Source organism: Dipodomys spectabilis, unplaced genomic scaffold (genome assembly GCF_019054845.1).
Source record: "Dipodomys spectabilis isolate Male_0828 unplaced genomic scaffold, ASM1905484v1 ptg000174l, whole genome shotgun sequence".
Lineage (NCBI taxonomy): Eukaryota > Metazoa > Chordata > Mammalia > Rodentia > Heteromyidae > Dipodomys > Dipodomys spectabilis.
Genome location: NW_024870851.1, coordinates 2,276,310 through 2,303,270, shown reverse-complemented (window position 1 = coordinate 2,303,270; position 26,961 = coordinate 2,276,310). Strand labels below are relative to the sequence as shown.

The 26,961-nt window shown below is 38.3% G+C and overlaps 1 protein-coding gene across 1 annotated transcript in view; it reads right to left on the bottom strand.

Annotated features, from left to right (window-relative positions):
• Positions 1-26,955, bottom strand: part of Cir1 (corepressor interacting with RBPJ, CIR1) — a 36,730-nt gene extending 9,775 nt beyond the window's left edge. The window contains exons 1-7 of the mRNA XM_042694187.1: positions 26,783-26,955; positions 23,592-23,686; positions 20,661-20,734; positions 20,179-20,189; positions 20,028-20,092; positions 18,892-18,940; positions 16,080-16,197 (exon numbers count right to left, since the gene is read on the bottom strand). Coding sequence (XP_042550121.1) covers positions 16,080-16,197; positions 18,892-18,940; positions 20,028-20,092; positions 20,179-20,189; positions 20,661-20,734; positions 23,592-23,686; positions 26,783-26,854 — 484 coding nt within the window. The 5' untranslated portion in view covers positions 26,855-26,955. The remainder of the gene's footprint in view (positions 1-16,079; positions 16,198-18,891; positions 18,941-20,027; positions 20,093-20,178; positions 20,190-20,660; positions 20,735-23,591; positions 23,687-26,782) is intronic.
• Between the last annotated feature and the right edge of the window lie 6 nt (positions 26,956-26,961).

Sequence of the window (26,961 nt, the reverse complement as noted above, 5' to 3'; positions counted from 1 at the left end):
GGAAGTAGCTTTGTCTACATTTTTATGGTGTTAAGTGAGAGAAGAGGGGGCAGTGAGTAGTGGTTTAGTAAGGCTACAGTAGAAATATCCTTTACTCTTTTCTCCAAACACAAAACATTAATTTATAGGATGCTTAAAAAACAAACAACTCTGCTAGTCCTAATACGAATACTTTTGCTTGTGTATATTTGTGCTGCTGGGACCAAACTCAAGGCATCATATATGTTAGGCATGTGCTCTATCACTGAGTATTTTCTTCATCGCTGAGTTTTTTTCTTTAGCTCACATGTATTTTAATTTAACTTTATGCTATGGACTATTTCAAACCTGTATAAATCACACATCTTCAATAATTAAGTATAGTTTACCATTCTTGTTTTATCTACTACTTTCAACTTTGGAAGTATATTTTAAATAGCATCTCAGTTATCATTTTAGTCTAAACCACTAACAAGGACTATTTCTTAAAACTGCAATACTTTTCTAGTATCTATCTGTGAGGATAATTTAAAAATATCACCTACTATCAACATTTATATTCCTCCAATTGCATCAAAAGTATCTTCTTTATAGTTAGTTGAGATTAGGGTTCAAATGAGCCCCATACGTTGTATTTGGTTTACAGATATAAGTTTCTTTCAATACTTACTGTTCCTTTCCTCTGGCTGTTATTCATTTGGTGAAGAAACTGGATAATTTGTCTTGTAAACGCCATTTAATATGTCCATCTAGCATCTGTCAATTGGCAGTTAGATCTAAAATCTTATTATTGTATTATTTGGTACTATTTACTTTGAGAGAATACACAGAAGTCCCCCAAACTCCAGACTCAAAAAAATAACTGACAGCTCCAAATATTTCTTTTTTTTTTTTTTGGTCAGCTCCAAATATTTCTAAGAAAAGGCTGAAACTTCTACTTTGTATGTTCTTGTAAGCTCTTTCACCATGTATTTATTCCAGTCAAAGTAACAGCAGCAGCAGGTTAAAAGTGTGTATTTATTTTATTATTATTATTTGTTGTCTGTTGTGAGGCTTGAACTCTGGGCCTGGGCGCTGTCCCTGCGCTCTTCAGCTCAAGGTGAGCGCTTTACTGCTTGAGCTCCAGCACCACTTCCGGTTTTCTAGTGGTTAATTGGGGATAAGAGTCTCATGGACTTTTCTGCCTGGGCTGGCTTTGAACCGTGATCCTCAGATCTCAGCCTCCTCAGTAGCTAGGATTACAGGCGTGAGCCACTGGCGCCTGGCTAAAAGTGTGTATTTTAAAATAACCACTTTCCTCCTCACAAGCAGGGATGTAGCTCAGTCTAGAATCCTCCTCAGTCTAAGATCCTCCACCAGGCAACACCAAACCAATCCCAAAATATCCTTTTTTTTTAAAAAAAAATGAAAATACCGTACAGAGGAGTTACAATTACATGGGCAAGATAATGAGTACATTTCTTATCAAGCATTGTCCAAAATATCCCTTTGGCTGATGGTATAGTTTATTAGCAGATCCTGGATTCATTACTTACACCCTAAATAAAATAAATCTCTAGATATAGTCATAAATAAGATTATCATTTCCATGAAAGTATATAGCCAGTCCTTTTTTCCCTTCAAGTTAAATTGACTATACTAGTAAATAAGCTATTCCTTGTCACTAAATAAAAAAAGATACTCCCAGCTACTAGGCAGAACACTGGGATGGATTACAGAACTCAGGATAGTTTGGGCAAAAATGTTAGTGAGACCCTATCTCAAGAAACAAGCTGAGTATGGTGAAATAAGGTTGTGATGCCACCTACTTAGAGGCATAGATAGGAGGACCATGAGGATCACACTCTGAGAACATCCCTGGGCAAAACCATAAGACTCTACCTGAAAAGAAAAAGAATGTGCTATGGTCATGGCTCAGGTGGGTAAGGACTCGCGTAGCAAGGGCAAGCCCACAATCAAGAGCAAAAAAAGAACTATCTTATATTTGATTCCTAGTATTATCGTTATTTTGTTTTTAAGCAAGCTTATAGAAAATTGTCTTTAAGGGGCACAGTATATCATGCAGCATAAGTTTCAGGAGAAAAGTGAACAAAGCTATTAATAAAGTGTGTGGGTGATTTTTATTTATATACATGAGAGTGTTTTATGTAGGATTTTCTAAAGGTTATGTAAGAACCTATTGTATTGAATTGTAATAAAACTGCTCCATACTGAGAATTTTCCTGACACACTGCCAGTTTGTCTCAGTGGAGGCTAGAAACAATACAGTTTCGTAATGCCCTTACTCTAAGTTCATACTAAATAAGCTAACTGATCTCTATTAAAATATACAATGTAAAGGGAAAGCAAACATTTCATTTTAGTCTGTGTCTGAAAAATACAAAGGCAAAGTAAAATGAAACTATCCTTATTGTATGCTAGTAAAAATTACTATTAAAAACAACTTTGGGGCTGGGAAGGTGGCTCAGTGGTAAAGCGCTTACCTCGCATGCCTGAGGCCCTGGGTTCGATTCCTCAACACTACATAAGCAAAAAGAAAAAAGCTGGAAGTGGCGCTGTGGCTCAAGTGGTAGAGTGTTAGCCTTGGGCTGAGGGACAGGACAGCGCCCAGGCCCAGAGTTCAGGCCCCACAACCAGACCCCCCCCCCAAAAAAAATAAAAAATAAAAGCAACTTTGCATTATAAAACCAATAAAAGATACATGACTTACGCTTGATTGTCTTTTAACTTGTATTTTCAACTTAATTTATATGTATTTTATTAGTGTCACATCTGGCATTATCAAAGTGAATTCATACCTCAGGGGTATAAATTTTGTTGTGAAACCATGAAATAGACACTCACTAGTACATATTTTAAATAAGTTATGGAAATATGAATGCCCTAGAAAAGTTTGTAACCATGAGCCTCAGAAATACATTGAAAGCCAGGCACTAGTAGCTCAAGCCTATGTTCCCTCGGGAGGCAGAGATCTGAGGATCACAGTTCAAAGCCGGTAAAGGCAGAAGAGTCCCCAAGAGACTCATCTCCAATTAACGAATCAATAACTGGTAGTGGCATTGTCACGCAAGTGGTACAGCACTAGCCTTGAGCACAAAGGGGCTCAGGGACAGTGCCTAGTCCCTGAGTTCAAGCCTCAAAGCTGACAGAAAAAAAGAAAGAGAAAGAAACACTACATTGAATCCAAGAAGGCAGCCACTGAAGAAAATATACTACTTGACTTCATTTATGTGAATCTCAGAACAGGTAGAATTATGTGTGGGTTTAAAAATAAGTGGCTGGGGCTGGGAAGGTGGCTCAGTAGTAAGAGCGCTTGCCTTGCACGCATGAGGCCCTGGGTTCGATTCCTCAGTACCACATAAGCAAAAAGAAAAAAGCCAGAAGTGGCGCTGTGGCTCAAGTGGTAGAGCACTAGCCTTGAGTTGAAGAGCTGAGGGACAGCGCCCACGCCCAGAGTTCAGGCCCCACAACTGGACCCCCCCCCCCAAAAAAAATAGTAGCTGTGGTATGAGGAAGGAGACAGGAAATGGATAAATAGCAATGCTCCACAATTTGTCCAAAGGCTGGTTACAAGGTGTATACATTTGTCAAACTCAACACTTAAGGGTAGTGCATGTTACTTTTTAAAAAGTTACAATACATGTTGAGAATGTGGCTTAGTGGTAGAGTGCTTGCTTAACATGCATGAAGCCCCGGGTTCAATTCCTTAGTACCACATAAACAAAAAAACCAGAATTGGCGCTGTGGCTCAAGTGGTAGAGCACTACCCTTGAGCAAAAGAAACTCAGGGTGGCTTGTGCCTGTAATCCTAGCTACTCAGGTGGCTGAGAGTTGAGGATCACAGTTCAAAGGCTGACTCGGCAAGTAAGTCTGTGAGACTCTTATCTCCAATTAACCACCAGAAAACCGGAAGTGGTGCTGTGGCTCAAGTGGTATAGCACTCACCTTGAGATGAAGAGCTCAGGAACAGTACCCAAGCCCAGAGTTCAAGCCCCACAACCAACAACAACAACAAAAAAGCTCAGAGACAGTGCCCACTTTTGCTCAAAGTGAGCACTTTACTACTTGAGCCCCAGCACACGAGTCTCATGAACTTTCCTGCCCATGTTGGCTTCAAACCATGATCCTTAGATCTCAACCTCCTGAGTAGCTAAGATGACAGCCACCAGTGCCTGGTTCTGGACTATCTTTAAATTGGGATTGTCTTTGAACTGAAATGTTGGGAGGAGAGAAATGCTCAATTAAAATGTCCAATTAAAACCAGAGGATCTGGGTGCAGGAGGCTTATACTTGAAATCTTAGCAACTTAGGAGGCTGATCTCTAAGGACAAAGGTTCAAAGCCATCCTGGGCAGGAAAGTCCATTAGATTCTTATCTCTAATAAACTACCAAAAAAGCCAGAGGTGGCAGTTCAGTTATAGAGCACTAACCTTGAAATAAAGGTCAGGGACAATACCCAGGCCCACAGTTGAAACCCTAGAATTGGCACCACCCGTCCCTCCTGCCCAGGAGGGAATTAAAAAAACAAGAGGAAGCAGAAAAATAAGACAACAATGAAACAATGAAGTAGAGAAATGAATAGAAAATATTATAAACATGTTAACTACTAATCCAATTATATCAATCATCACTAAATGTGAGTGGTCTCAGCATAGCAATTTAAGTATATTTTCAATAAAATATGATGTCAACAAGAAACTTAATTTAAAGAAAAAAACACAGATTACAAGTGTAAGAATAGGCCTGGAATATATGGCTCATTTGTACAGTACTTGCCTGGTGTGGTGTGGTATGTAAGGCTCTAAGTTTGGGGCCAGTACTGTCAAAATAAAGGAAAAGAAAACAAACTAAAGAAAACAAAAAAATATTGGAAGTACTACTATGCTAACAGTAACCAGACAAAGCTATAATATCTTCATTAATTTTAGACAAACAGTTTTCAGAGCAAGTCTAATTATCAAGGTTTGATAAAGAGGTTAATTCTCAAAAAAGACACAAGAATCCTGAACATAACTGCATTTAACAGAGCATCAAAATATGTGAGACAAAAACTGATAAAAGTATTTTTAGATGGCTCATGCCTGTAATCCTAGCTACTGAGGAGGCTGAGATTTGAGGATCACAGTTCAAAGCCAGATCGGGCAGGAAAGCCAGTGAGATTCTTACTTCTAATTAACCACCAGAAAAGTGGAAGTGGTATTGTGGCTCAAGTGGTAGAGTGCTAGCCTTGAGCTGAAGAGCTGAGGGACAGCGCCCAGGCCCAGAGTTCAAGACCCATGATTGACCAAAAAAGAAAGAGAAAGAAAGAAAGAAAGAAAGAAGGAAAGAAAGAAAGAAAGAAAGAAAGAAAGAAAGAAAGAAAGAAAAAAAGAAAGAAAGAAAGAAAGAAAGAAAGAAAGAAAGAAAGAAAGAAAGAAAGAGAAAGAGAGAGAGGGGGGGGAAGGAAGGAAGGAAGGAAGGAAGGAAGGAAGGAAGGGAGAGAAAGAAAGAGAGAAAGAAAGAAATTGGCAAACCTATGCTCACCATTGCAAACTCAGTATCCCTCTACCAGTAATTGATATATCTAGTAGAAAATAAGATATGTTGAACTGATCTGATTCATTACTAGATGTAATTGGCTTTTGTAGAAGACTTCATCTAGCACAGCAAAATACACATTTTTTTCCCATACAACTTCTACCTGAAACACAACATTCTGGGCCATATAACACACCTTAACAAATACAAAAGAATGAAAAATCATGTAAGTCATGTGCTTAGACCACAACTGAATTAAACTAGAAGAGATCAGTGCAGAAAGATAGCTGGAAATCCTCTAAATAGTTGTAGATTAAACAACACAGTTCTAAAAAACATGCAAGGCAAGGAAGCCTCAGGAAAGAGTAAAAAGTATGGCTGGAGATTGAGATGCCTTTGTAATTAAATCTCAATTCAAGCCAGGTATCAGTGGCTTACAACTATAATCCTAACTATTCAGGAGGCTGAGATCTGAGGATAGCGGTTCAAAGCCAGCCCAGGCAGCAAAGTCCATGAGACTCTTATTGCCAATTAACTACCAGAAAACTAGAAGTGGCTCTATTGATCAAAATGGTAGAGCACTAGCCTTAAGCAAAAGAGCTTAGGGACAGAGGCCAGGCCCTGAGTCTAAGCCCCACAACCAACCCCCCTTCCCCCCAAAAAACTCAATTCTTAACTCTCGATTAAAATTGTATTTTTTTTTAAAAAACTCTGTATTGAGATTTAAAAGTTTGAACGAGCTTTCCTAGTTAATGCTTCTCTGAGTATATTACTGATTTACAAGATGAGTGACAGATCTTGATGACTTTATGGGAAGAAGAAACTGGAAGCTGTAAGTTTGAAACCTTCTTGGACCTTGTCCTATGTATCTTTTCTTTTGTCTAGTTGTGATTTTTTTTCTTTTTGCTATAATAAAACTGTAATCCTAAGTATAAGGCTTTTCTGAGTTCTGTAAGTCAGTCTAGTGAATTATCAAACCTGATGTGGTAGAAGAAATCCCTGAATTTGTAGCAGGTTTGGTGTATGTCCTGGGAACCTCAAATATGTAAGTGGTTCCTGATTTCAGGGCAGTCTTTTAGAGCACTATTAACCTGTGAATCTGGGCCTATCTTTGGGTGGTGTCAGGCAGTACTGCAACAAAACTACCGAAATTTGAAGACATAGCTGGGTATCAGTGGCTCAGGCCTATAATCCTAGCTACTCAAGAGGCTGAGATCTGAAGATCACGGTTCAAAGCCAGGTTCAAAGCCATACCGGGCAGGAAAGTCCGTGAGACTCTTATCTCCAATTAACCTCCAGAAAACTAGAAGTTGTGCTGTTGCTCAAGCGGTAGAGCGCTCACCTTGAGCTGAAGAACACAGGGACAGCACCCAAGCCCAGAGTTCAAGCCCCACGACCGAAAAAAAAAATTGAAGACAAAACAAAAACACCTTTAAAGAGAAAATTATAGTACTAAAATGCACACATAAAAAAGGAGACAGACTTAAAACCAATTATCTGGGGCTGGGTATGTAGCTCAGTAGTAGAGGACTGGCAAGCATGTGCAAGAAGACCGTGGGATGGGTTGGGAAGGTGGCTCAGTGGTAGAGCGCTTGCCTTGCATGCCTGAGGCCCTGGGTTCGATTCCTCAGCACCACATAAGCAAAAAGAAAAAAGCCAGAAATGGTGCTGTGGCTCAAGTGGTAGAGCGCTAGCCTTGAGCTGAAGAGCTGAGGGACAGCGCCCAGGCCCAGAGTTCAGGCCCCACGACTGGATTTCCCCCTTCCCCCCCCCCCCCAAAAAAAAGAAAAAAGAAGACTGTGGGGTTAATTCCCTACCACTACAAAACAATATTTTTTTTCACCTTAGAAAAGAGCAAATTAAATCAAAACTGAGAAGGAAATAAAACTGAAAATGAAATGAGGGAACTGAAAGCTGGTTCTCTGAACAAGATTAGTAAAACTGATAAAATTCTAGCCAGGCTGACTAAAAACAAAGAGAAGACTATAATAACTAATATTAGAAATGAAAAGTACTATCACTCAAGGGCTCAAGGCTGTTTTAGAGGAGTAGTAAAGAACTATAATAAATAATTCTATGCTTGTTCTTTCAAGATAAAAAACTTCAGGCCTAGATCAATTAATTGGTTAAGGCTATGAAACATTTAAAGAAAAAGATATTAATATTCTAAAACCTCTTCTAGAAAATAGAAGAAACACTACCTATCTCACATTCTATGAGACCAGCATAATCCTAATACCAAAAGTAGACAGTCAGTTGTTGGTGGCTCATGTCTATAATCTTAGCTATCAGGAGGCTGAGATCTGAGAATCACAGTTGAAGCTAGCCTGGGCATAAAAGTCCATGTGACTATTATCTTCAGTTAACCAGCACGAAAGCTGGAAGTGGAAGTATGAATCAAGTAAGTGGTAGAGTGCCAGTTTTGAGTGGATAAAGCTAAGGGAGAGCACCCTGGTCCAAGTTCAAGCCCAAGTACTGGCCTGAACATGTACCCACAAACACATACATGTATGCACACACAGAGATACTATAAGACAGTGAAGTTACAGACCATCATCTCTCATGAACATAAATTGTTAACAATCTATTGAACTAGTTGAATCTAACAATATAGATAAAAGCAATTATATACCACAAAACAGGTAGGATTTAATCTAATATGCAAAGCTGGTTCAACATTTGAAAATCAATTAGTGTAATCCATCACATCATCAAGCTAAAAAAATTATGATCATATATTACTTTTACAAAAATGGCATTCAGTTTGAGTGCTTCCAACAAGTGCATCGTAGCAGGCCACAATGCTCAATACCAGGGAAGTATGAGGACTATAGGACTACGCATCCAGTTTTAGTGCTGGTACAGCGCTGAATGAAATGTTAGTTAAGAAGCTTAAGCAGGGTTGCTATTATCTCCTGGGACTCCTTATACAGCTATCTATGTGCTCACTTTCTGAAATCTAAAAGTCAAACATGCAAAGATGTACAAGATTATATCTAGAGAAAAAAGGAGCTTAAGAAATAGAATTTTGGGCGGTGCATGGTGGCTCAAGCCCACAATCCTAGCTACTTGGAAGGGGGAGATCCAGGGATCCTGTTTCAAGGCTAGCTCTAGCACCAAAGTTCATGAGATTCCATCTCAACCAATGGCCTGATGCAGTGGTACATGCTTATTATACCATTTACAGGGGAAATACAATGGATGGGGAAAGTGGTATGTGCCTGTCATTCCAAGTTAGTATCCCATATCTGCAGGAAGATTGCAGCTCAGACACACCTAGGTATAAAAAAGATCCTACCTCAAATTCAACCAACAAAAATGAAGCTAAAGGTGGTAGAAATAGATTTTTGGGCTGGTTATGGTGGGTTAAGCCTGTAATTATAACTATGTGAAAGAATTTTCTTTATTTTTTAAATTGTTCTTATAAAGGTGATATGCAGAGGGGTAATAGTTATGTAAGTCAGGTAATAAGTACTTTTCTTTTGGGGCAATGCCACCCCTTTTCTCGCTCTCTCCCAGTTTTCCCTCCTGTCCCCAGCCACAACTTGTACAGTTCATTTTTCATATAGTGTCTAATGAGTACCACTGTTATATTTGTTCACTCTTTGTCCCTCCATTTCAAAAACAGAATTTTTTTGTTTTAAATGCTTAGTACTGGGTCTTGAACTCAGGGCCCCAGCTTCTTGCTTGGCTTTGTTACTCATGGCTAGTGTTCTACCTCTTAAGCAATATCTCTAGTCTAGCATTTTACTATTTAATTAGAGATAAAATCTCACAGACTTTTCTGCTTGGGCTAGCTCTGAACCACAATCCCCTAGGTTTCAGACTCCAGAAAGCTAGGATTACAAGTGTGATCTACCAGCACGAGGCTAAGAAACAGCATTTCACCTTATATTTTATGGACATAATCTTTTTTTAAAATGTTTTTTGTGAAAATACTGTACAGAGAGGTTACAGTTACATGAGCAAGGTAATGAGTACATTTCTTATCTAGCATTGTTGCCTCCTCATGTACAGATTTTATATACTAATTATTTTTGCTGGTCCTGGGCTTCAACTCAGGGCCTGGGTGCTATCCCTGAGCTTTTTTGCTCAAGGCTAGTACTCTACCACTTGAGCCACTTTTGGCTTTTTGGTAGTTAATTGGAGATAACAGTAAAAAGGACTTTCCTGCACGGGCTGGCTTTGAACCATGATCCTCGGATCTCATCCTCCTGAGTACCTAGGATCACATGCATGAACTTCCAGCTTACTAATCTGTTTTGTAGATACCTATAAACTCATATTCTTGTGTACAATAATTTTTAATTATTTTAAGACTATTCACTTTGCTAAATTGTGTGTTTGAACATAATAGGAAAATGTACCTCATAGAAGAATGTCCAGAATAGGCAAATCTATAGATGGAAAGTAGAGTAATGTTGCCTGAAGTTGGGGACTTGGGTTTAAGGCTAAGAGGTATGGAGTTTCTTTTTGAAATAATGAAAATGTTCTAAAATTGATTGGTGATGGATATACAACTCTATAAATATACTAAAACCATTTTATTATTATTTTATTTGTGTGGGTCATAAGACGAACTGAGGGTCTAGGTGGTGTCCTTGAGCTTCTACAGCTCTACCTCTTTGAGCCAGAGACACTTCCAGTTTTCTGGTGGTTAATTAGAGATAAGAATCTCATGACTTTCCTGTCCAGGCTGACTTTGAACCACAATCCTTAGGATCTTAGCTTCCTGAGTAGCTAGGATTACAGGAGTGAGCCACTAGTGCCGGCTCTAAAAGCCATTTTAAATAGGTCAATGAAATTTTAATAAAGCTACCACAGAAACCCACTTCCTCTGTTGAAATATCCCACTGGATTTTTAAAAAAAGATGTTTAATTTTAATATGTATTAAAAACTTCAAATGCTAAGAGTTAGCAATAAAGATAAGGACTATAGATAAAAGGCAAGGTAGGCTGACCATTTAACTATATTACAGAACATTTTATTAAAAATTCAGTCACTACTGAGGCTTACAAGTTTTACAGATAATTTTGGTATGTCTACAGTAGATGAAAATTTATAAAGTTAAGATGATCTTATCAGTAGAAAAGATATTCTAAACCAGCTTAGCCCAAAGAAGCATTTTGATTGCCTAATTTAACTTTGTAAAGGAGAAGTAAATCTTATAGCTGGTCTCTGTAAACCTCACAGCTGGAACATTCTAACAGCACCTTGCAGTTTCAGTGATCAAAGTAAGTTACTTTATATACTAAACTAAGAATTTCATAATAGAAATAATGTAACACCAGGGGGTGCGTTATCATGAAATAATTACACTCCTGGGAGATTACAGGCACAAGGCTGTACCCCAGGGGTGTGATTATCCCATGATAACCACATCCACTGAAATTGCCTTATTGCAAAAATAATCTCTATTCACTGGTGAGACATTATTCAATAGGTGATTTTTTTTAAATGAAAAGAGTTTTTCTAGCTTGAATCAGCAAGTGGATTAGGAAATTGGTCAGTTTATTTTTCATTGCATTCAAATTCAGAATACAACATCATTATTTGCTTTCCATTTTGATATAGTAGAATTTTTAAAAATTTTGTTTTGAGAAGCCTATTTAGGAGTTTCTATTAGCTTTAGTTAAGTACTAGTGCTAAATTCAGGTCAAACTTTAAAGGCATTATTAGCTGAGCAAGCCAATTTAAATAATTTATTTCCTATGTATAATTTAATTCTTCTAAAACAATATTCATCTAAACATTTTAAAATGTACTTTACCTTTAACTGTTGGAAATACGGATAAGCAAAAATATGAAGCAAAAGTATCTTAGGCAATCCCATCTTTCAAACAATATTTTGGCCTATCTTTTTCTAATCCTTTTGCTGAAAGTAAGTTTGTCTATATGTCTATCTAAAGATAAACACAAATAACTATTGATTATTAGGATCTAGTGATTTAACCCAAGGCCTGTGACGGCTAAGGAAAAACAACTTTTTTTTTTAATTAACTTGATTTTTTATTTGGGAGAATATTGTAAACAACGTTTGTATTAGAAGCAATCTTCGTATCTTGTGTGTGTGTTTGTCCTAGGCTTGAATTCAGGGCCTGACACTGTCCTTGAGCTTTTGTGCTCAAGGCTAGTGCTCTACCACTTGAGCTTCTTCTTTTTTTTTTTTTTTTTTGGTAGTTAATTAGAAATTAGAGTCTCACACTTTCCTAGAATGGCATTGAACTGCATCCCTAAGGTATCATGAGTGGGTACAATTAGAGGACCAATGACACCCAGACATTCATATAATTTGAATAGCTATTGTTTGTACGTGTATTTTGGTGCCAGCGCAGGAGCTTGAACTCAAGGGGTTTGTGCTCTTTTCTTTGGCTGGTCCTGAGGCTTGAACTCAGGGCCTGGGCACTGTCTCTGAGCTTCTTTTTGCTCAAGGCTTGTGTTCTACCACTTGAACCACAATGCCACTTCTGGCTTTTTCTGAGTAGTTTATATTAATGGTATGACTCTCATAGACTTTCCAGCCTGTGCTAGCTTCAAACCATGATCCTCAGATCTCAGACTCCTGAGCAGCTAGTATTACAGGCATGAGCTACCAGTGGGCTTTGTGCTCTTGCTTAGCTTCTTCCTTTTTTTTTTTTTTTTGCTCAAGGCTAGATGGAAATCTACCATTTGAGTTATGGCTCCACTTCCAGCTTTTTGATGGTTGACAGGAGATAAAGTCTTTCAGATTTGTCTGCCTAAGCGGACTTCAAAACCTGATCCCTACCAGTGGCTCATGCCTGGAGGCTGAGATCTGAGGATCAAGGTTCAAAGCCAGCCCAGGCAGGAAAGTCCGTGAGACTCTTATCATCAATAAACCACTAGAAAACTGAAAGTGGCACTGTGGCTCAAGCGGTAGACCACTCGCCTTGAGCTAAAGAGTGCAGGGACAGAGCCCAGGCCCAGAGTTCAAGCCCCACAACCGACAAAAAACCCAAACCTGATCCTTAGATCTTAGCCTCCTGAGTAGATAAGATTAGCCACTAGTGCCCAGCCTCACTGTAACATCATTCCTAATTATTCACTTAATTTCTTTCTATAGCTCATATACAATCTTCTGTGATTAAATCTTTGGTATATATCCGTGACTATTTCCTTGGGATAAATTCCTTATTTATAAGGTTCATAATTTAAACTAACAGAAAAAGGCACTACTGTCCTGCCAAATATTCAATTGTTCTTATTTTTAGCTTAAGCTGATGGTGTCAAGGTTGATGGTACCTTAGAAATTGATTAGGAATTCTCTTTTTTTTTTAGTCAGTAGTGGAGCTTGAACTCGGCTTGGATGCCGTCCCTGAGCTCTTTCACTGGCCTTGAGGTCTACTACTTGAGCCACAGTGCCACTTCTGGTTTTCTGGTGGTTTGTTGTGATAAGCGTCTCACGGACTTTCCTGCCCGGGCTGGCTTCGAATTGTCATCCTCAGATCTGAGCCTCCTGAGTAGTGAGGATTGCAGGCGTGAGCCACCAGTGCCTGGTTTTTATTTTTATTTTTTTGCATAAAGCCTCACTATGAAGCCTCTGCTAGCCCTGAACCCTTGATCCTTGCCCTCAGCTTCTTAACTACTGAGAATACAGGTGTGCACCTGCCTGGTCAGACAGGACCTTTAATGAGCTTAAGTAATAGTGTTATAGATGGCGTTTTTGGGTTTGATTTTTGTTGTCAGTTGTGGGGCTTGAACTTAGGGCCTAGGCCCTGTCTCTGAGCTCTTTCATTCAAGGCTAACTAGTGCTCTACCATTTTGAGCCACAGTACCACTTCTGGTTTCCGATGGTTAATTGGAGATAAGAGTCTCACAGACTTTTCTGCCCAAGCTGGCTTTGAATCACAATTCTTAGATCTCAGCTCCCTGAGTAGCTAGGATTATAGGCTTGAGTAGGACCCAGTAATTTCTTTTGCCTTTTTTTGGTGCTGGTCTGGGGCTTGAACTCAGGGCCTGGGTACTGTCTCTGAGCTGTTTTGCTAAAAGCTAGTGCTTTACCACTTGAGCCACAGTGCTACTCTGGCTTCTTTTGGTGCGAAATTGGAGATGAGTCTTTTCTCCCCCAGGCTGGCTTTGAACTAAAATCCTCATATTTAGCTTCCTGAGTAGCTAGGATTACAGCTGTGAGCCACTAGTGGCCTGGCTTAAAATGGTACATTTTTAACACAATTGTATCCTTTTTTGTTGTTGTTCAGATATTCTTAGATAAATTGTAAGATTTAAGAAATGAAAATACTTTATTGCATTTAGTAGTACTTATTCTCACATACCATGTCAGTCTGAAAGGAAAAAAAAAGGAAACTTTCCTAACACTTTATTTTATAAAGACTGAAGCAAAGAATTAATTCAATTTGCTAGTTATTTCTTATCATGAACAGTCCCTTTACAACACACCAGTAACTAGCTTCTCTTTTTAGCTGTTCCAATTATTCTGAAAATAAATTTAATATGGGCATATAAAGGAAAACATTATTGCTCTGAAGAGTTTCATAGGATAGTCAGTATTTGAAAAGCCTAAATTTTAAATTTCGTTTCCAATTTTAATAATAGATTTTAATATAAAAGAAAACCATGTAATTTCAGCAAATCAACACATTAACTATTTTCATTTTTTCATGTGTCCTTCTAGTCCTAATTTATCTGCATGTAGTTTTTTATATTAGGATCACAGTGCAGATTCAATTGGTATTCATTAGTTCACTTCATATTATCAACAATTTATCTTGCCATTCCCCTAATACTAATTAAATTGCCAGTAAGAAATAAGAAATGTTAAGAGCATGCATTTTCAATACATTACTATATTTCCTTTTAGTCTACCCTATTCCTCTTTCAGAAACAAAACAATAGTCCCCTGGATAGGGGCTTGGACACAATACTTAAACAAAATACTTAAATGATTCCTTGCATTAATTAGGCAAGTTTAAGAAACACAAGCTGTAGCCTGAATGGTCAAACTCTCTTCTGTCCAGCTTTTTGAGACATTAAAATCTGATTTTTCTCACTTAAAGTCATCCAAGTTAAATTCTTGGCTGGGTGCCAGAGGCTCACGCCTGTAATTCTAGCTACTCAGGAAGCAGAGATCTGAGGATCACGGTTCAAAGACAGCCCGGGCAGGAAAGTCCATGAGACTTTTATCTTTAATTAATCACCAGAAAACCAGAAGTGGTACTGTGGCTCAAGTGGCAGAGCACTCACCTTGAGCTGAAGAGCTCAGGGACAATGTACAGGCCTAGAGTTCAAGCCCCACACTGACAACCCCCCCCCCAAAAAAAATTCCTTGTGGTTATTTTTACTTCTCATCTTTTTGGTTTTTATGGGGGGTGTCAAACTTTCTGTATAAATTTTAATTCTCCAAAGGTCATTTTAATTCCACCTCCTCTCTAACTACCTATTTATTTTCTTGACTAGATTGTAATTGGGGTGCTATTATGTTTCTTTTTTGATGTTAACCAATAAGATAGTTAAAGTGTGCATCTGCTATCCCAGATACAGAAAAAAGTGTAAATAGAAGGAATGTAGTCCATGATGGCCTGGGCATGAGAAAAATTTTAAAATAACAAAATTAAAATTAATTGTTAAGACAAAAAAAAAAAAGGCACTGGTGCCTGGTTCAAGTGTAACTGTAAATTTAATCCCCCAGCTTCCCCTCTCCTCAAAACCTGTATGTTTATCTTGTTTACGTTGACCAGAGTGTGTGTGTGTGTGTGTGTGTGTGTGTGTGTGTGTGTGTGTGTGTGTGTGTGTGTGTGTGTGTGTGTGTGTGTGTGTGTGTGTGTGTGTGTGTGTGTGTGTGTGTGTGTGTGAGCGCGCGCGCACGTGCACACGCATGCCAATACTAGGGCTTAACCTCAGGGCCTGGGCATTGCCCCTTAGGTTTTTCTGCTCTAGCACTTAAGCCAAAGCTCTACTTCAGACTTTTCGGTAGTTAACTGGAGATGAGAGTTTCATTTTCCTGTCCAGGCTGACTTTAAACTGCAATCTTTAGATCTTAGCTTCCTGAGTAGCTAGGATTACAGGTGTGAGCCATAGGTGCCAGAAAATATTTAGCATCTTTAAAAAAGTCAGTTTTTAAGTTTTTATTTAACAGAAATAATTTTGAGGCTTTCAGTCTAGTCTATTTTTTTACGCTTTAACTAAATATGAAAATTAATCCTATTTTTCCCTTTTAATTTTATTCTACTAGCCTAATTAACTACAGTTACTGTATCTTGTTAAAATCAAGTTCATAGGGTCTTTGGTGTGAAGAATTAACTTTAAGTGTTACACAGCATTTAAATTCAACACATACCGGTTTCCCACTGTTTGTTTGTTTTTTTTCTTTTTCTTTTTTGTAATGTTGGAGATTGAAGCTGGCTGGGCACAGGTTAGGTAAACTCTCTTAATTCTGAACTTCAGTCTCAACCTTAATGATTATATTTTGGGGATGTCACTTGATCAAAAAAAATTTAAATCCAAGTAAAACAAAACAAAACAAAATACTTAGGGAGATAAAAGAAAACATTTAATCTTTTCTTATTTGTCTAGAGTCTAAAACAAACCAATCTTGTCAAGTTCTTACCTGAGCCATCAGTAGGAACTGAACTTGCATTGATTCCAGAAAGACCGAACAAAGGACACTCTCGATCTGTGTTGACGTGACCCCATTTGTGGCATTTAATGCACCTCACATTTCGAACCTAATAGTAAACATTATTTTAATTCCAAAATATAAGAACTTAACTAACATTCAACTCCCTGTGCCTTAGGCATATTTTAAAAAGATCTGGGGGGGGGGGGGGAGGCTGGGAAGGGATGTGAAGGGTAAACAAAGGAGGAGGCTACAATGCTTGATAAGAAATGTACTCATTATCTTGCCCATGTAATTGTAACCCCTCTGTACAGTATGTTCACAATCAAAAAAAAGATCTACGCTGGGCGCTGCTAGTGGGTTAGTGCCTGTAATTTAGCTACTCAGGAAGTTGAGATCTGAGGATCATGTTTTAAAATCAGTCCCAACAGAAAAATCTACAAGACTTTCCAAAATAAGCAGCAGAAAAGCATGGTTCAAGTGATAGTGCACCACCACCCCTGAGCAAGAAAGGCAAGGGAGGGCACAAGACACCAAGTTCAAGTCCCTGTCTGGCACACACAAAAAATAGATCTACAGGGAAAAAGACTCTAACACTATGGTAAGCAACTAAATACAAATACTAAAATAAAATACTATGATTTCTGCTTTAAAAACTAAACATGTGCCAGGTGTCAGTGGCTCAGGCCTATAATCCTAGCTACTCAGGAGGCTGAGATCTGAGAATTGTGGTTCAAACCTAGCCCTGGCAGGAAACTCTGTGAGACTCTTATCTCCAATAAACCACTAAGAAAACCGGAAGTGGCTCTGTGGTTCAAGTGTTAGAGCACTCGCCTTAAGCTGAAGAGCTGAGGGATAGCAACCCAGAGTTCGAGCCCCACTACCGACAAAAAACAAAAACAAAAAACTAAATATGCTTTCTCCCATATATGAAAGCTAGACCTAAAATATATTGGGACATAATAAATTATCCAGGTCTCTGGGCATTCACAGTAAGGCCAAAAGAGGACATTCCTAGAAGAGGAACATAAAGGCCCAATGCCTATATGCATCTAATCATACAAAATAATATTTATCAAAGTGAACTCTAGGAAAAAGAAACAAGAGGCTTTTTTTTTTTGCTGTTTTTGTTTTCTTTTTGTCTTATTTGTCTATATGTCTTTGGAAGTAAGGAAAGGCACAGAAATGGAGAGACAAAGTATAAACAAATGGCAGTCCTGGTACTCACTGGACACTATATTGAAAGTGAACTATACAACTTGTGCGTGGGACGAGGGGGAAAAACTAGGAGAGAGGGAGGGAAGGGGTAACATAGTCCAAAAGGAAATGTACTCTTTTCTTGATGTATATAACCGTAACCCCCGTTTTTAGCATGTTCAAATAAACATAATTAAAGTAAGATAAAAATAACTAAACTGAATCCTCTTTCTCTTATAGTACATCACCCAAAAAGGAAAAAGACCCAAACAAGTATTATATCATGGTTTACTCACAACTTCCCTCGTTTTAAGAAGTTAACCTTAACCTTTCAAGTACATTCGTTCATTTATTCACTAATCCCACCCATCTCTTTTTACTATGTAGCTCAGGCTGCCCTAAACTTGTAATCATTTTACATTAGCTTCCTGGGTAAGAATTATAGGCATGAACCACTATGTAAGACATTTGTTCTTGTTTCTATTTTTATTTGGTGCTGAAGATGAACTCAGCGTGTCACACACAGCAGGCAAGTACCCTGCTACTGAATGACATCTCCATCCCTACCAAGTTCCAAATTTCTAAATGAGAGGTTGGCGAACTTTTCTCATAAAAGTTCAGATAGTAAATATTTTAGGTCCATTAGACTAGATGCTTGAGTCTACAGCAGCTACTCAAACTGTTGTAGTAGGAAAGCAGCTGTAGGCAACACATATAAGCAAGGCAATATTACCACTTTTGTTACAAGGATTTAGCTCTCTGGTGATAGTGCAACTTGCTTCTAAAAAATAAGGAAGTTTTAAAACTTTTCTCATGTTTAAGGCTAATTCTCCAATATATTTGAAAAGTGAGTATCATTGTACAATCCTCACTACAGAAGTTTGATTCTCATTCTTATTCAGTCTACCATAGTTGCTTTCTCCTATTCTTAGGATTATCTGATATAAATATAAAAACCACACCATTTTTTTCAGTTTAGATACCTTTCAGAAAAAAATGTAAAGACATATTTACTAAGTAAGTGTTATTCCTTTTCTTTCTTTTTTTGTGTGTGGTGGTACTGGGGCTTGAATTCAGGGTCTGGATACTGTCCTTCGGTTTTTTGCTCAAGGCTATTGTTCTACCACTTGAGCCACAGCTCCACTTCCAGCTTTTTGATGGTCAACTGAAGATAAAGAGTTTCAAGGACTTTCCTGCCTGGGAGGTTTTGAACCTCAATCCTCAGATTTCAGCTTCCTGAGATGCTAGGATTACAGGAATGACCCACCAGTGAGTGCCCAGCATAAATGTTCTTTTTTTAATCGGTTATGGAGCTAGAACTCAGGACTTGGGTGCTATCCTGGAGCTTTTTTGCTCAAGGCAAGCACTCTACCACTTTGAGCCATAGTGCCACTTCTGGTTTTCTGGTGGTTAATTGGAAATAAAGAGACAGTACCACTTCTCTCCTGGTGGTTAATTGGAAATAAAGAGTCTCACAGACTTTCCTGCCTGGGCTGGCTTTGAACCTTAATCCTAAGATCTCAGCCTCCTGAGTAGCTAGAATTACAGGTGTGGCCACCAGCAACCAGCTACATTATTCTTAAAGAGTTAAATATGGGTCACTTGCCTGAATACCAAAGGGCTGATCTCTGATGTTCATGTCATCTTTGGCATATCTGTTAAATAAAAAAAAAATATGTAAGTATAATATCAAAAATAATTTAATAAATTCAGTGGAAGTTCATCTGAAATGTTCTGTAGAATTTATAGTTCTACATAGTTCATTAGGTATAGAGAACTATAATACACACAGACATACACACACATACTTTAATGTTAATTTGGGATTTTTTTTTGGCAGTATTAGAGTTTAAATTCAGAACGTCAGGATTCCCAGACACTTTACCACATAAGCTATGTTTTCAGCTTTGTTTTGCTTTAGTTACTTTTTGGATACAGCCTTACATCTTTGACTAGGGCTGGACCCTTGGATCACAAACTTCCTACCTATATCTCAGTGGTTGGAAGAACAGGTATGTACCAACATACCCAACTTATTTATTAAGATAGCATTTTGATCAATTTTTGTCTAGGCTGGCTTTGAACTATGATCTTTACAATTTCTCCCTTCCAAATACCTGGGATTACAGGCCTGAGCTACTGTGTCTGAAGATAACTTACATGATTTTTTTTTTTTTTTTAAAGAATGAGCCAGCACTGGTAATTCTATCTACTCAGGAGGTTGAGCTCTGAGGTTTGGGGTTTGAAGCTAGAGACTCATCTTCAATTAAGCACCAAAAACCTCAAAGTCAAGCTGTGGCTCAAGTGGTAGAGCGCTAGCCTTGAGTGCAAGAGTTCAAGGATAACACTAAGGCCCTGAATTCAAGCCCCAGGACTGGTGTGGGTGCGCGCACACACATGTGCACACACTCACACACCCAAAGTACTTGCCTATAATCCTTCTAACTCAAGAGGCTGATATTTGAGGATCATGGCTCAAAGCCAGTCCTAGCAGACAAACTTTGGGACTCTTATCTCCAATTAACCAGTAAAAAGCCAAAACTGGAAGCATGACTACAGTGGCAAAGTGCCAACTTTGAATGTAAAAGCAAAGTGAGAGGCCAGTTCAAGCCAAGAACTGGTGCAAACATGCACAGAAAATACTTTTCATATTATTTACTTTCTCTAATAAAAGACAATGATGTAAGATGAAATTGCAGGTAAACCTAACAATATTTTATCCTAAAAGCAATCAGTCCTTACTTTTCTCGTGGTGCTCCTTTCTGCCATTCAAATTTGTATTCTGTCTCTCCTTCTGTCTCTTCTTTCTAAAACATTAATTTAAAATTCTTTTAACTTTTCCATAAAATCACAATCAATTTTAAGTAAATGCAAACAGAAAATAGTATATTACCTCTTTGTTTTCTTGATTGAGAATCAAAAGTAAAGGGGAAAAAAGGTAGGCCAAGTTACAAACTTCAATATAAAAATCAACTATATATTATGTATATTATTATTTATAATTAGTTTTTTTAAACAAGATAAAAATCAATCTCACTCTAAGAATAAAATATCAGAGATAGTACTTAGAAAGTACGTTAATTCCTAATTTTTTAAAACTTTAATGGTTTTCATCGACAGTGAATATCATGTTTTCTATTTCTATTTATAAACATACATATATATTTATAAATATACTTCTGCTACTACAAAATATTACATTATTAGAAAAACAGTTTTAGTATTTATCTATAGGAACATATTTCTATTTCTATATTTATTATATTCACACAACAACAGCATCTGTAAGAGAACAACTTTTAAAAACATCTGATCAGCAGTTTTCAATTTTTATTTGTAAACATGTTGAAGACTTAAAGGAAATGAGACAAGTACCTTTTTTAGCTCCTGGTGGAGCCTCATACATGAAATTAAGGCCGTTCTTTACACGTTCATCTCCCATAAGCAATCTAAATAAAACATTAACAAGTTTAACATCCTTCTTTTCAATATAAACACTAAAGGAATGAAGAACATTTTTTTTTGTTAGAGATACACATCTAAAAGTAAACTCCATTTACTACAGAGGACACCTGAAATATCTGAAAAGAAAACCAGTGATACCTCTTTAGTAACTTTAGTAAGTTCTAAGACTTTGTTCTTCCCCAAGACTTCCTGTTTCTCCAAATAAAAAGGGTAAGAAATGACATGTATACTCTTACTTGATTTTCACAAAATTTGAAATACTGTTGAAACACTGACAGCTTTGAAATTCTATACGTCATTATAGACTTGATTAAGTTAAAGGATGTCAGCCCTTTCGTAATAGTGAGACCAATGTAGAATAGTTTAAAGAAAGTCTAGAATGGGCTACTTACTATGATTTAGTGCTTACTATACTTAAAAAATCACGTTTTACTATTCTAACACTAAAACTTTGCCATTTGATTTCATTTATATTGAGATGTTAGGCTGTTCAGAAAAACAACAACAAAAACTATGCAACAAACTGAATGAGTTGATTAATAAAAGTCAAGTAACCTACAAAGAAGAAAGCTAGAAGCAAAAATTATAGGGATATACTTCTATATGTTGGAATATTTTTCAACAATATAAAGGAACAAAGTGCTGATATATGTCATATATAGATGAACTTCAAAACATTATGCTAAATGAAAGAAAGCGTCATATAAAGACCTATATGATTTAACTTATATGGTATCTCCAAACTGGCAGATTTCTTTTTTTTGGGTCCAGTCGTGAGGCCTGAACTCAGGGCCTGGGTGCTGTCTCTCAGCTCTTCAGCTCAAGGCTAGCGCTCTACCACTTGAGCCACAGCGTCACTTCCGGCTTTTTTTCTTTTTGCTTATGTGGTGCTGGGGAATCAAACCCAGGGCCTCAGGCATGCAAGGCAAGCGCTCTACCACTGAGCCACCTTCCCAGCCCCGAAACTGGCAGATTTCTATAGACAAAAAGTAAGCTGGTAATTGCTTTAGGTTCATGATTATTTTTTCCCTCCTGAAAAAATGGGGACAATGTTGGGAAATGGGGAGTAGCTGCTAAAGGGCACAAGATTTCTTTATCAGCTGGGTGCCAGTGGCTCACACCTATAATCCTAGCTAATCAGGAGGCTGAGACTGAGGATTGCTATTCAAAGCCAGGCAGGGCAAGTAGGTCTATGAGATTCTTATTGCTGATAACCACCAAAAAACCACCTGTGAATCAAGTGGTAGTGTGCCAGCCTTGAGAGAAAAGTCTAAGGGGCAATATCCCGTACCAGCATAAAAACAAAGATTTTTTTCTCCCCAAATGATGAAAATATCCTGAAATTAGATGATGCTGATGACTCCCAAACTCTAACATATTTGATAACTATGTATACTTTAAATAGGTTGGTAAATTTTGTTTTAACATCAGTTAAAACAATTTTAAAGCAAGTACACAAAAACTCAGCATCACTAGACATTAGAGAAATACAAATCAAAACAAACCACAAGATACTACTTCATACTCATCAGAATGGCTATTAAATAAAGAAAAAAAAAGCAAATGTTCAGGATATAGAGCTATTGAAACTCTTCTGTATTACTAGTGGAAAACGTAAACTAGTTCAGTCACTATGGAAAAAAGTTTGGTGGTTCTTAAAAAATAACTTAGAATTGCCATATAATCTAGCAATTCCACTTCTAAGTGTAACTCAAAACAAGTACTTTAACAGATATCTTTATGTCATTGTTAACAGCATTATTCATAAGTCAAAAAGTGCAGGGAATCAAAATGTCCAGAAAGGGCTGGGAAGGTGGCTCAGTGGTAGAGTGCTTGCCTTGCATGCACGAGGCCCTGGGTTCGATTCCTTAGCACCACATAAGCAAAAAGAAAAAAGCCGCAAGTGGCGTTGTGGCTCAAGTGGTAGAGCGCTAGCCTTGAGCTGAAGAGCTGAGGGACAGAGACCAGGCCCAGAGTTCAGGCCCCACGACCGGACCCCCCCCCCAAAAAAAAAGTCCAGAAAAAGGTGAATGTTCTAAAGTTTTAGATGGGTATAAATGTTCTTTAACTTCAGAATACAGACTACATAACTAAAACACTATTTCTGATACATTAACCAAGAGAAACTAGCTTCAGTTGTAAACACAAAGTGACAACAGCTAAAGTACAGGTACCTGCTGGAAGAAACCAATGAACTCTAGTCATGACATATGGCCCAAGAGATGTTTCATTTTCTTCTTACAGGTGTCTTGTACATTTTTTCATTTTATTTTTTTGTTGGTCATGGGGCTTGAATTCTGGGCCTGGGCGCTGTTCATAAGCTCTTCAGCTCAAGGCCAGCACTCTACCACTTAGCCACAGCCCCACTTCTGGTTTTCTGAGTGGTTTACTGGAGGTAAGAGGTAAGAGTCTCACAGACCTTCCTGCCCAGACTGGCCCCACTTCTGGTTTTCTGAGTGGTTTACTGGAGGTAAGAGGTAAGAGTCTCACAGACCTTCCTGCCCAGACTGGCGCTGAACTGCAATTTTCAGATCTCTGCCTCCCGGGTAGCTAGGATTATAGGCGTGAGCCACTGGCGCCTGGCAATTTTTTCATTTTAGTATATGTTAAAGAGATTCCTTTTTAAGCAGTTCAAATGTAGGTATTTATTATTTCTGAAAGTTTTGCATTGAGTATATGCTCACAGACTGTATATAAGTTACTTGAAGCTATATTTTTTGTGAATTGTGGGTAAAGTTGAAGAAACAGCCACCTGTGAGAGTAACAATGATTCAGGAAGGGATTAATCTCACATAATTTATTATTTTATTCTAAAAACGGTGGCATGGTGCCATTTCTTACCTGTTATCATATGATTCTTGTTCTTTAAGGTATTGTTGCATTAATTCTTCTTGTTTCTTTTTATCATAGGATATTTTCTGTTCTGCCATCCATACCTAAATTAGTGAAGTAAAAAGTGTAAATTAAATAATTGGATTTATTTTTTCAGTCATGAGCTTGAACTCAGGGCCTGGATGCTGTCTGTCCCTAAGCTTTTTCACTCAAGCCTAGTGCTCTATCATTTTGAGCCACAGTGCCACTTCCCACTTACAGTGGTTAATCGGAGCTAAGAGTTTCCTGGTCTTTCTTGCCCAGGCTGGCTTTAAACCACAGTCCTCAGATCTCCTTAGGATCCAAGATTACAGGTATGAGCCACAAATACCCAACTGGTGGATAGCTGGATGTTTTTTGTTATTGTTGTTGGTCATGGGGCTTAAAACTCAGGGCTGGGGTACTGTCCCCAAGCTTTTTTGCTAGTGCTCTACCACTTTGAGACACAGATAAACTTCCGGCTTTCTGGTAGATAAATGGAGATAGAGTCTTACAGACTTTTCTGCCCAGGCTTGCTTTAACCAGGATTCTCAAATCTCAGCCTCCTGAGTAACTAAGTTTATACGTGTGAGCCACTAGCGCCTGGCATGGATTGTTGGATTTAAATTAAGAATATGCTTTTCTTCTGTAATCATATATAAGATGCCATTATTTATTGTTCACACTAATCTTATTTGGTCATTAGAAAAATCCCCACAAAATGACAACTGAAATATCTGATGTACACGTTGGTATAAGTCTTTAAATTCAACTACTGAAAACAGCTAGCTTTCAGGCAAAAGTGTCAACTTTGAAAATCACTTTTGTAGCCCCTTCCACTCAGTCCCTGCATTATTTCAGATAGAAAAAGCATTTCTTTACATGGAATATATCTAGTCTAAATAATTGTTTAGTATAAGGTACAACCAGTAGAACTGAACAACTGCTACAGATGCTAAGTGAGAGTCATTAATACATCAGAAGAGGAGAACTAGAGGCATCAAAGGACAAAAAAAGGAAAGGAAATAAAAGGTAGTTGTAGAACAGATGGAAGAGACAACAGAACAGATTAACACAGAGCTGTGCAGAGACATGTTTCTCAGGCTAAACGTATCTACGTGAAATTATCAAAATCATAAAAGTGGTGAGAGTAAAAACCTCATATAGTTTATGCAAGGATATTTAATATTATTATTTCCAGGTTTAAAAGGTATTAATACCTTTCTACTGTCTTTAGAATAAAGGACAAAATTTTTGATACCCAGTCAAGATAAAACAGTAACTGAACGTTTCTCTCTCCAAACATGCTGTTTCACAGTGTAAACTTAAGGACAGGCATACTGAGATAATTAATGACTGGAGATCAGATAAGCAAGAGTATGGGTCAATTACCATTATTTAATTTTAGAAGTAAAATAAAGGTAGCTAGTAGCGTTTTAGCAGTGGTTGAGGTAGGAAATTTCGATGAGAACACAGTTTAAGATGTGGAGGTGGAAAAGAATCCTCTGGGAACACATATACCAAACATTTTTTCTGGAATAAAGCTTTTTTCCTCTGTGACGTTATAGCAGAAGACAAATCTACCCTTGGGATAGTCACTAAAAGGCACGTTTGGAATTTTCATTGAAGCTTAACTTGTAAATAGTGCAAATAAGAACTGCAAGGCTTATTGACTGTCAGGATAACATACTACTTCCAACAGAATATTATTTAAAGCATTAAATTTTATATTATTTCACAGATCTCAATTGCTGAAGAAATCAAATTTTACAGATTGAAATAAAAATAAGTCTTGCTGTCTAAGTACTCATAATCTGCTAACAGAAAATCATGATTTTCAGTATGTTGCAACTATTTCATTCTTTAAAAGAGCTACATAAATAAGAATAAACTTTGAAATAAAGAACTAAAACAAAACAGCAATTATTTTATTGGGTCATATAAGGATATAGCAAGGTGTTATTTTTTTTTTTTTAAATAATAAGTATTTTAGACAGGCTTTCACTATGTAGCCTAGGCTGGTACAAACTCAATTTTCTCCTGCTTCAGGAAAGTATTGGGATTACAGGCACGCACCACCACACCCAGGTAAGGTTTGTTATTTGCTCTTACTAAATATATGCACAGGTAACCAGTATTACCCACTTATTGTGCATCTTCCCAAAGAGATCCTAATGCACACACAAGTGAAACCTATATACATGTACTTTTTACATAGATGGTACCATATGTAGCTCATCACAACTGTTCTAAAGACAATTAGAGCCAATTCTTTTCTTTTTTGTCTTTCCTGGGGCCTGAACTCGGCCTGGGCACCGTCCCTCAGCTCTTCCTTCAGCTCAAGGCTAGCGCTCTACCACTTGAGCCACAGTGCAACTTCCGGCTTTTTCTGCTTATGTGGTGCTGAGGAATTGAACCCAGGGCCTCATGCATGCAAGGTAAGCACTCTACCACTGAGCCACCTTCCCAGCCCCTAGAGCGAATTTACTTTCATAGCTTTGTGTGTAAAGGCATTTAATATATGCTCGAGTACTCCTTCTATGGCATACACAGTGGGCCTTCACTTTACTATAAATAGTTTTTCTATATTTTCTCACTTAATCTTCAGCACAATTTTACAAGTCAAGCCAATTTAACACCGGCCATTCTTCACTAGTAGAGTAGAAGACTGAAGATCTGTGATTTTAAATAGTTTATTCCAGGCCTCAGAGCTGATAGGGACTGTGCTGGAATAACCAGAATCCAGGTCTATCTCCAAAGCTCAGGCACTTTATACTTCACCATTCAGCTTTTCTTCCCCCACCACTATCATTTTCCATCGTGGTCTTTATACTGCACTTAGACTCGTCATTAATTTAAACGTCAGTGAGCTCAGGACACCCTACACTAGCAAACGGGAAGGGAGAGTGGAAGCGAGAAGTGAGTTTCACCTATTGGCGAAGCGCGGCCCCGAGCCGAGGAGCACCGAGGACGTCGGGCGTGCCTCCCCTGTGGATGGATTTCCACTCAAGCCCGCGGAGCCGGCGGAGGGGCGGGGGCGTCCCCGCCTGGCGTCTACCGAGTCCAGAGGATGCCTCCGCGGGCTCGGCTCGCCCCGCGGCTCGGGGCCTACGAGGCGCGACCGTCCGCGGAGCCCCGTGACGCCACCCTGGCAAGACTCCTCTCCGGATCCCTCCACTCACCTTCTTGATGTTGGATTTGGAGGCGGGGTGGAAGTCCTTTTTGCACATGAAGTTAGCGAAGGACTTCCCCATCTTGAAGTCCGAGCGAGGGAAGCCAGCTGCCGGAGGAGAGCGACGTAAACAAACTCTGCCGCCTAGTAGGAACTGCACCGCCAGCTGCAGCGAGAACTTCCGCGGTC